At 46.8% G+C, this 10,181-nt stretch overlaps 1 protein-coding gene across 1 annotated transcript in view; it reads left to right on the top strand.

Moving 5' to 3' along the window:
- The window catches only part of LRP4 (low density lipoprotein receptor-related protein 4), a gene marked incomplete at its 5' end in the record, with an annotated part of 28,323 nt that extends 20,382 nt beyond the window's left edge, over positions 1-7,941 (top strand). Inside the window, 11 exons of the mRNA XM_010087393.1 lie at positions 1-282; positions 615-833; positions 1,119-1,253; positions 1,450-1,558; positions 1,923-2,067; positions 2,578-2,691; positions 2,990-3,116; positions 4,100-4,167; positions 4,790-4,877; positions 5,378-5,519; positions 7,314-7,941. The exon at positions 1-282 is cut by the window's left edge and continues 21 nt beyond it. Coding sequence (XP_010085695.1) covers positions 1-282; positions 615-833; positions 1,119-1,253; positions 1,450-1,558; positions 1,923-2,067; positions 2,578-2,691; positions 2,990-3,116; positions 4,100-4,167; positions 4,790-4,877; positions 5,378-5,519; positions 7,314-7,649 — 1,765 coding nt within the window. The remainder of the gene's footprint in view (positions 283-614; positions 834-1,118; positions 1,254-1,449; positions 1,559-1,922; positions 2,068-2,577; positions 2,692-2,989; positions 3,117-4,099; positions 4,168-4,789; positions 4,878-5,377; positions 5,520-7,313) is intronic.
- Positions 7,942-10,181: the final 2,240 nt, after the last annotated feature.

Consider the following 10,181-nt stretch of genomic DNA (forward strand, 5'->3'; position numbering starts at 1 on the left):
TAACGGTGGCTGCTCCCACCTTTTCTTTCCTCACCCCCCGGGCTTCTCTTGTGCCTGCCCCACTGGCATCCAGCTGAAGAGAGATGAGCAGACGTGTGACTCTTCTCCAGAGACCTACCTGCTCTTCTCGAGCCGGGCTTCCATCCGTCGTATCTCACTGGACACCAGTGACCACACAGACGTGCACATCCCTGTCCCTGAGCTGAACAACGTCATTTCTCTGGACTATGATAGTGTGGATGGCAAGATTTACTACACCGATGTGTATCTTGATGTCATCAGGTGGGTGCTAGTCATCTGCTTGGCCAGTGCCCAGGTCACCCAGCTACTTGTGCTGGTTGTGCCACAGTGAGCTTTGGAGTGTGCCAATAAGTTGGGGAGACCGAGATGCTGGCAGTACAACACTACTTGCACCTTGTCTTTGGTACACCGCATCGTGTGTATTGCTGAACTAAATGGTGAAAGTGTGTTTAACCTGCTGGAGACTGTGAGGAGGAAGGTATTAGGGAGGCAGCAGTGTAAAGTGGCCCTGTGGCTGATCACATATGGAGGTGTGAAAGGCTTTCCAGGAGCTACCCATTCCTCATTGCCATTTGTCGTTGATTTCCATCCAGGCGTTCTGATCTGAACGGCAGCCACATGGAAACTGTTATTGGTCAGGGTCTGAAGACTACAGATGGCCTGGCAGTGGACTGGGTTGCCAGGAACCTCTACTGGACAGACACAGGACGCAATACCATAGAAGCAGCCAGGCTCGATGGAAGCTCCAGGAAAGTGCTGATCAATAACAGCCTGGATGAGCCCCGAGCCATTGCTGTCTTTCCCAAGAAGGGGTAGGTGTGGGGTGTTGGTGGGGCAGGGAGAAGGGCTGTGCAGAGGCACATTGCGGGGAGAGGAGGTTGTGGGAGGAAGAAGGGATGTGCCGTGTGAATCTGCAGGTACCAGCAACAGATGTAAATGAGGCAGACAGTGAATTTGAAGGCTGGGCAGATAGTTGGGAGAAGCAAGCAACAGAACATGTGATCTTTTTTGAACCTGAAGAATCTGGCAGTTTAATTCATAACTAAAACTTTCATGAAATGCTCTGTTCTTCTTACACTTGCCTTTTATCTAATCAGGTACCTCTTCTGGACAGATTGGGGTCACATTGCTAAAATTGAACGAGCAAACTTGGATGGCTCTGACCGTAAAATCCTGATTAACACTGACCTAGGATGGCCCAATGGATTGACTTTGGATTATGACACCAGGAGGTCAGTGAAAGATTTTCTTATACATGCATAGGGTTAAGGGATGCAATTAATTTTTTTAGCCTCCTTAGCTTGGTTTATTTGAGTAGGGTTGTGGGGTTTGGTGGGGATTTTTGTCTGATCCATCTTGGCTAGTGAATGACTAGAAAGTAAAGAGGGATTGTATAGATGAAGCTCACTTCTTTCCCTGTTCCTCCAGGATTTACTGGGTGGATGCGCATCTTGATCGCATAGAGAGTTGTGATCTCAATGGGAAGCTACGGCAAGTGTTGGTCAGCCAGGTGTCACATCCCTTTGCTCTGACACAGGTAAGAAGATTTTTGTGCTGCCACTGTTCTCCCTGGTGTGTTAATGAGTTTGGACAGTGGAGCTTGGGGACAGGGAAGTGTTATAATCTGGGGAAACCAAGATGACTGAGGGGAGAGTACTCAACTCTTCTGTAGACATAACAAAGGAAGTTTGTCTGTCCTGTGGGGCACAGACAGTCATCATCTTTATGATAAGAGGGGAAGGGGTTGAAGAGGCCTTTGTTTGGGGCCTTCTGCCACTGTGATGTGTGTTATGGGTATCCTGTACCTATGTGGCTAAAGATGCTAATGGCTACGTGTTTGTGTTTTGGTTTCTTTTTTTTGTTTGTTTGTTTTTGTCTTTTTTTGCTGGCTCCCTGAGCAGCAGGATAGGTGGATATACTGGACTGACTGGCAAACAAAATCTATCCAGAGAGTGGACAAATACTCTGGGCGGAACAAAGAGACAGTCCTGGCCAATGTTGAGGGACTGATGGATATCATTGTGGTTTCCCCTCAGAGACAGACAGGTAAATAGGTCGATCTTGATTCGGGCAAAGCTAAGAACTCTAGAACCACTGTGCTGCTGTAGATGTCAAGTGAGGTTGGCACCTTTTCTTATAAACTAACTGTTAATGCATCTTCCCTGGGCACATTCCTCATCTGCCTTTGATGTTTCAGTCAAGTACATCTTCATGGTGTTCTGTTACAGCTTTGATTAGGGAATGTCACTTTCCATGTTGTTCATCTGACCTTGTGTTAAAACAGAAGAATGTGAGCTTTTTATTTTTAATCTGTGCAGCTGTGTTGACTGGGCTTCTGTCTTAATGATTTCCAGTGTCTTCCTTTTGCGACTGCCCTCATCCTGCCAGTGTTTGGCTATGGTCATCATTTTCTTAGCAGTCAGATGAAGGGCGTGTGCCAGAGTAATTTGCTGGATTTATAGGAAGTATCTCTGGCTGAGCAGGAAAAAAGGTTATTGCTCTGAGCTCCTACCTGTTCATCTGCAAGATATTGAGAAAATGGCTTCTTCTCTCCAGGTACTAATGCTTGTGGAGTGAACAATGGAGGCTGCACTCACCTCTGCTTCGCCAGGGCTTCAGACTTTGTCTGCGCGTGTCCAGATGAACCAGATGGGCGGCCCTGTTCCACTAGTGAGTTTACTGAGGGTCACTTGGGTAGCAGCCTCTCTAAGTGAACCACTGCCACTACTTACGCAGTGGCAACCAGAGCATCTGACACTCTCCAGTCTATAAAAACTTACGGAGTTGTACGCTGGAAGTAAGGTGGTTGTGAGCAAAAGAGCCGCCTTCTGTCTGTTCTGCAGACAGACTGGGTTTGAGATGGGAAAGCTGCTCATCTAGGCCATTTCAGAAATTCTCTGTAGCTTACCGGACTAGTTCATCTGTCCCACAAAGTTGGGGTCCTGCTTATTTTTCTCTGTTGTTCTAGTTCCAGGTGTAGTGCCCCCTGGCCCTGAACCCACCAGAGTAAGTGAGAGAAGTCGGACACCACCTGGCAGAGTAGGTACCTCAACAACCAAACCTCTCACCAAATCTCTGGAAGCAGTGCAAGGAAAGTAAGTGCTCTTGTTCTCTTGGAATTGGGGTGTGAAAGTCACAGTTTGTGCAAAGGGCAACATACAAGCCCCCTCTGGTTGTCATGGTCCAAATGTACCTCTCCCTAGCCAAAAGAGGCTATTCCAGCTCCCGAATTCCCATACATAATGGGGAAAACCATTTGACAAAGAATGCAGAACACTGTTGAGCTGGCAAGAGGTGCAGGGTGCAGAGATCTTTCTGTCTGTTCTATTGAAATATGTGTCTAGGCTGACTGTGCTGAAGTGCTGAAATCCTCCTGAGACCATATCATTTGATTGATTTCTGAACTCCTAATTTTAAGAACTTATTTCTGAGAGGAGGAGAGAGGAGTCTGTTGCTTTAATTCACTGAGATCTCTCAGACCTGACCCAGACATCTGAGGAAGAGGTTCTGCCCTGGCCACAAAGGGATAGCTTGTTTGGGGCAGAACCTTTGCAGCTCTAACATTTAAGTTACAATGCAGGTACTTAAGAGACTTTTTTTCCTGCTAATTTCCTACAGCCTCGTATTCCTACTGCCCAGCAAATAAGTATGTTCTGTAATACATGGCTGGGTTATTTACAAGGCAAAACTTCCATTTTGTTGAGTACGATGTACTGGAACAGAAAGATCTTTGTGCTCACTCTCAGATGTTCTGATTTTTGCTCCATCACTGATGCTGAAAATTGTGTTCTGATAGATAGATGTGTGTATGCACCTGTGTACCCCAGAGGTGAATCTAGGGTGACTTGGATATAAAGATATTGCAGACCTACAATCGATATATATACACACACCCCTATATATATAGTATATGGTCCTCTCTCCTCTGGGTACAGAAGGATACTGAGGAAGAGAAAGGAAGGCTCCTGTAGTTGAACTGGAAATGGGATATCAGCGCTGGCCTGTCCCATCCTGTCTTTCGATACCTTTGATGCTGCTGATGCTCCTTTCAGTAACTAACTCTCCTTCTGTCATTCAGCTGCTCTGACAAAGATGCTCGGCGAGGCTTGTGCACCCATGCCAACGAGGCAGTGTTGGCAACCATGGGTGAGTTCCTTTCCTTTTCTTTATCTCTTCTCCCCCAGGGTTGTTCCTCCAGATGTGCCCGGGCCATTCCAGTCCCTAGTGTCTGAAACTTAAATTTCTGAAACGTGGACTTGAATTACTCAGAGGCCCTCTGAGCAGACTGGACTGTGTCTAAGGGTGAACATCAGTCACACACATCCATTAGACTATATGGGGACTTCTCCAAATGACACTTTGATCTGAAGAATATTTTTGTTTTATTTCATCCCATACCTCATTTATTGGGCTCTTTCCTTTAATTATACTCTTCTTCACCATCCCTTTTGTGTTTAGTTGAGGATGGTTGACTCAGGTAATGGTTTCCCACTGCAGGAGTAAGCTCTCAGCAAGAGGGTCTAACTCATCCTTATCCAACCCCATTACAAAGATCTTGATGCTTCTTGGTTTGCTGGGGCCTGGGTGGGAGGAAGGGTTATCGTATGTTTGGCTTTATATGAAGCCAAAAAAACCTCTGCTAAACCTTGGTGTTCTGACATTTTACTTGTGTGGTGTAAAACGCCTGTATTAGGCGTTACATTGAGGTCAGTATTATCCAGTGGAAGTTTAGGGTGAGTGCAAAATCACCATTGTTGTTCACTTTCAGGAGAAGGACTGCATGTGAGCTACATTATTGGAGGTCTTCTCAGCATCTTGTTTCTTTTGCTGGTTATTGCTGCTTTAATTATATATAGGTAAGTGATCTATTTCTCCCTCTCTTGCTCAATAGTAAAATCTAGGGTTGTAGAAGAAAGCTCTTGAAAGCACTTTCTTTCTTTCTTGTCATTACAATCCCTTTGTCCTTTATTGGAAGCAGTGTTTGATTTTATTTGCAAGGTTTGAGTCTTGTGCCTTTGAAGTGTTGGGTATGCAACTCTATTATTTGAAGCTTTATTGGCTAAATTTTCTGCTGAGAGCTTATGTATCATCTCACATCCCTGTCCATAACTCGTATCTCAGTACATGTGTGAGCTCATGTGCTTTCTGCTGAGTAGCTTCACCACTTAATACCAGTATAGCTTTTGTGGTTGCATGGCAGTGCCTTGCTGTGGTGGTAGCTGAAGAGCCAGGTGAAGCCAGCATTCTCTTGGAAGGACAGTGAAGATGGCTAGAGCTTTCTGCTTGCTGAGCACTCAGGAACTTTGGATCCTAGCAGTAGAGCCCTGTGTCTTTTCTGACAGCTGTCTTCCTCTAGGCATAAAAAGTCCAAGTTCACGGACCCTGGCTTGGGGACTCTAACCTACAGTAATCCCTCGTATCGGACATCTACCCAGGAGGTGAAGATTGAAGCAATTCCCAAACCGACGATGTACGACCAGTTGTGCTATAAGAAAGAGGTAAGTGCTGCTACTAAGGACATGGGAGCCCAGCTCAAGCTGCTGTTGAGTACTACAGGCTTTAGTATCCAAAACTGTTGCAACTTGTCAGCATTTACTTCTAGGACATAGGAGGACAGCTTCAGTGAATTGCTCAGACTCCTATGGAGATCAACCAGCAGCACTTTCTCCCCAGTGAGCTGTAGTGAATTAGACCTGTCTTTAGCTTTCTGCTTCTTCCCCGCTCCCACAGTGTCTTGTATTTCATTGGCACAGGGTGCTTGCCCTCCAAGTACAGCAGTCAAAGGGAATTGTCTTCCCTGGGCGCAGTCCTGGTTAGTGAGTGTTGCACCAAGGTTTGCCCTTTGGCCAGTCACCTGGGGAGCCAGGCAGCCACAAGGGGTTTGGTAACAAGAATTTGGCTCCTGGCTGTGTAGTGCTGGGATAGAACTGGAAAACAACCAGAGCCCTTATTGAACAGAGCATTTTAAAGGCTGTGCAGAGGTCTGCCCTGTGTGCCAAAGCATGGAGAGGGTTTAATGTGATTCCTTGCAGCACTTAGTTTCTCCTCTGTTTTCTCCTCAGAAGCTTTCTTATCACTCAGATAGCTTCTCATCTTCCCTCTTCTGATTTTCGTCCACCACCTCACGTCAGGTATCACTGCTCTGTGTATGTGTTTGATCCTGCCTCCCTCACTCAAGCTCTGCTGTGTGCCTCAAGCACTGTCCCATACTAACTGCTCGCTCTTGTTTTTTCTCCTGCTTTTATGTCCTTAAACCAGCTCTACTGGCTGTCAAGAAAGCGTAGCTCATTTTCTATGGCAGATCCTTTGGTCTTGGCTTTGGCTACTCGTAGTCAGTGTGTGAGATTTGAAAAAGATAATTCCTGTAGGACTATTTATGATAATCTGTTAGATCACTTAGTTCCTCTAGCAGGGATCACAGCAACACTTAGGCAGAGGAGAATTTTCCCTGGCTTTGTTTTCCAAAGTTACTATCCAATAGATTTCACAAACTTTCTTGCTATTGTACCCTTATCTCCTAAGGATAAGCCAGGATTATTTATCTGGGAATCTAAACCCTTTCCACTTTTCTCTTAATTCTGCTGCTCCTAAATATACTCAGATGTATATTTCCCTGCCCCCTGCACTTTCTCCTTGGGGATATATCAGATGTTCTAATGCTCCTTATTTGTCAGTGAGAAAAGTTAGATTTCACTACTTTAATCTCAGCATGGTTGCTTTAGACTCTGGTCATTTCTGTTGTTTCCCTATTATCTCCTTCCCCTGTATCGCTGTGAGACTCAGACTCAGCAGTGGTGTTCCAGCTGTGCTTTCCTGAGAGGCCTATCTAGAATGATTCGGATATAAAGATACTGCAGACCTAGAGCTGATTCCCTGACTACTTTCACCATGAAGTCTTCTGGCAGTTCTTGCTTCCCATTTTGGCTTTTTTCTTTTTTCTTTTTTTCTTCATTTTTAGGCTCAGTGTTATTCTTACTCGCTGCTGCCAGGGAGTACCTATAGTTAAATCAGAAGAGCTAGCTAGCTCATCCTCAGTCCCCTTCCATGCCTTGAAGGCTCCTTGAGTTTGGAATGAGAGCTCTTGCAGGGAGAATTTGTCTGCGAGTGGTGAAGAACTCAAAGGAAACTTAGAATGGGCTCTGCCATTGTGGCAGCCCAAGCCAGTGGCTGTTTACATGAGGGTCCAGCCTTTTGTCTGCTTCACTGTCTACATTCCAGCTCTGCTTTGCTCTTTGCCATATTTTTCCATAGATGTATTGGTTTTTTTTTTAATTCATCTGTCTGCTCCCTAGACTGGTCCTGACCACAGCTACACCAAGGAGAAGATCAAGATTGTGGAGGGGATATGCCTTTTATCCAGTGATGATTCCGAGTGGGATGACCTTAAGCAGATTCGGAGCTCCCGAGGAGGGATCCTCCGGGACCACGTGTGCATGAAGACAGACACGGTCTCTATCCAGGCCAGTTCTGGTTCACTGGACGACACCGAAACTGAGCAGCTGCTACAGGAAGAACAGTCTGAATGCAGCAGCGTTAACACAGCAGCGGCCACTCCAGAACGGCGTGGCTCACTCCCAGACACAGGCTGGAAACACCAACGCAAGCCCTCCATGGAGAGCGAGGTCTAAAGTACACGCGACTTTGGAAATGCTCGTACCCTCCCTCGCCTCTGCTCTGCCCGGAAAAGACAGGACTCTGCTTGCCAGGCAAGGGAGGGCACAGAGACAAGCCTCTCCTGCGAGGGGCCCCGAGGCTGTGACTGCCTCTCAGTAAGGAGCTCGGGCAGCTGTGCTGTTGTGGTTGGAGAGGGAGGATGGGTGGGTTGGAACCCAGAGACCCTTTTGGCTCCATTTCACTGTCTGTGGTTTATTTATATGTTCCCTTTTCCTGGAAGCTGCCACGTTAACTTTTGCAGTGACTTCTTTGGTCTGGATCTGGTTCAGATTCTGTGTTCTCTGGCAACCTGCAAGTGTTGTGCTGTCCAGGTCACGGTCGATGCCCATGAAGAGAGCAGAGCTGCTTCATTGCTAGCTCCTGGTCACAGAAGTTCCCCTCATCATTACAGCACTAGCAGCACTCTGAGGCTTTGGGTTGAGGGGTCTCTGACTTGAGAGAGGTCTTGGAACAGATGGGGAGTACTTTGGGGCTCAAGGGGACACTGCCACAGCATCAGGTCACCTTTTAAGGGCATAAAGAGGGTCACCACAGTTGCCATGACTCGCATCATGAGACCATCACTGCTTACTTCCCCATATGCTGGTAGAACTTTAAGGAACACTCAGATTGGAGCACTGCGTCTGTTGCTGGCAGTGGACACTGCTCTTGCTCTCCCCTTTCCTGTCAAAACCCATTTCTACTCTGGAAGAACAGTCGTCAGCAAATGGCCCTTGCAGAGCTGCTCCCTGTGGATACTGGAGTCAGAGTGCTGTGCTTGAGGGAAGAAGAGATTGGTGTTGTTTGTAGCTGTGTAGAGCTACTGGGAGGAAAGGGATCTCAGCAAGACCTCAATTCTACTCTTGTCTTTGCATAACTGATATATAAGAAAAGAAGAAGGAAATTGGCTAAGTCCCCACCAGTCCCAGTTCTGCAAGGTCACAATTCTCTTGGCCTTTAGGACCTTTGATTACCGTAATGAGGGAAAAGAGAGACATTTCCTAGGTGGAGTGTTTCCCAGGGGAATGCTCGGTGCTGGCAGTTAGGAACTGCTTTATTGCCCGGCTGAGCCCATTTGACGTAGAACAATCGGGGAGCTGTAAGGGCCATTTTAAAGAGTTGTTTATCAGATGGAATTGCACTTTAGGCTCTTTCTGTTACCACTACGCAGCTCTCCTTGCAAAGTCATTTTTCCCGTCAATGGCATGAGCCTCAGTTTTTCTCTGGCCTTCAAGGCCTTTACACTCTCGGGGGTGTAATCATTGGGCTTGCCTGCTCCTACCGACTAGTGCTATCTTTTCATATTCTCTTGACTTCTCTTGTCATCTGTTTGCACAGAGGGGAAAAAAGAGAAAATCTCTCTTGATGCTGCTTCAAAAATGAGATTTGTATTAACTCCTCAAGTCACGTGGATACTCTCATGGTAACATATTAAGCGTTAAGCCAGATATTTGGAAGCAGAACTTTCCAGTGAAGAATCTCTCATGGCAAACTCTGTAACCTCTTTATCTCCTGGGAGGAGGGCAAGAACATTCCCACGCGAGGTGTAAAGAGAGACAGGCATACCCCAGGGGTATGGCTTAGAGGTGTGGGGAGGATGCACCTCCTGTGCCATATTTTTCCAGATGGTGAAAAAAAAAAAGGAAAATCCATCCTACTCAGCTCTCCTGTGGTTCATAGACTAACAGTCCTGTGACCCCTGGAAAAACACACCAGTTGCCAGCGAGTTGGCTGTACTTTTACAGCAGAGAGAGCTCTGCAGGAAGGGGAAGGTTGCAGCTTTGGCCTGGCTGGGTGGCTTGAAGCTCTGTCCATAACTGCACCACGGGGCTGACTGGTGTATGTTCCTGTGCAAAATGAACTGGAGCTAAGGCTTGGAAATTTCCCTGTGTTAATATGGGACTCTTCCCAGAGGAATTTTTTTAAATTAGATTTTTATTTAATTATTTATTTGATTGACTCCAGCCTGGGAAGCATTGTTTTTGTTGGGCAGAGGCACTTTGGGATTGAGGCGTGGACTCGACTGGGAAAGGAGCGTGGATTGCTGACAATGGACCTTGCCTGTCTCAGCTGCCTCATGCAGGGACAACACCAGAGGGCTCGAGTGTAGGCACAAGAATAGACTTGACCAGAAACCACACGTAGGGGCAGGGGCATCAGAGCTGGGAGTGAGTGGGTGGGCAAGGGAGGAAGGCTCTCACTTCTAGGAGAACAGGGTTTCCTTGGGTCTTGGGGTGGGGTTTTTTTGCCCTGATAGCTTATAGAGTGCACCAAAATCCTGAGGTGGGACAGGGGTGAAGGGAAAGATCTGCCCAGACCTGTCACTTGAGGTTCAGACAGCCTGTCAAAATACTCGCTGTCTGAGTTGCAAGTAGAATGGAAAGGAAAATCCAGTCAGTCTTCTCAAAAACGCACGGTGCTTGTGGTCTCCACCTTGGTAAATATTCTCTGCTGCTTCTGAGGAGGGACGCTGCACACGTCAGGCTAACAACCATTCGTAACTGCTC

Source organism: Pterocles gutturalis, unplaced genomic scaffold (genome assembly GCF_000699245.1).
Source record: "Pterocles gutturalis isolate BGI_N339 unplaced genomic scaffold, ASM69924v1 scaffold9431, whole genome shotgun sequence".
Lineage (NCBI taxonomy): Eukaryota > Metazoa > Chordata > Aves > Pterocliformes > Pteroclidae > Pterocles > Pterocles gutturalis.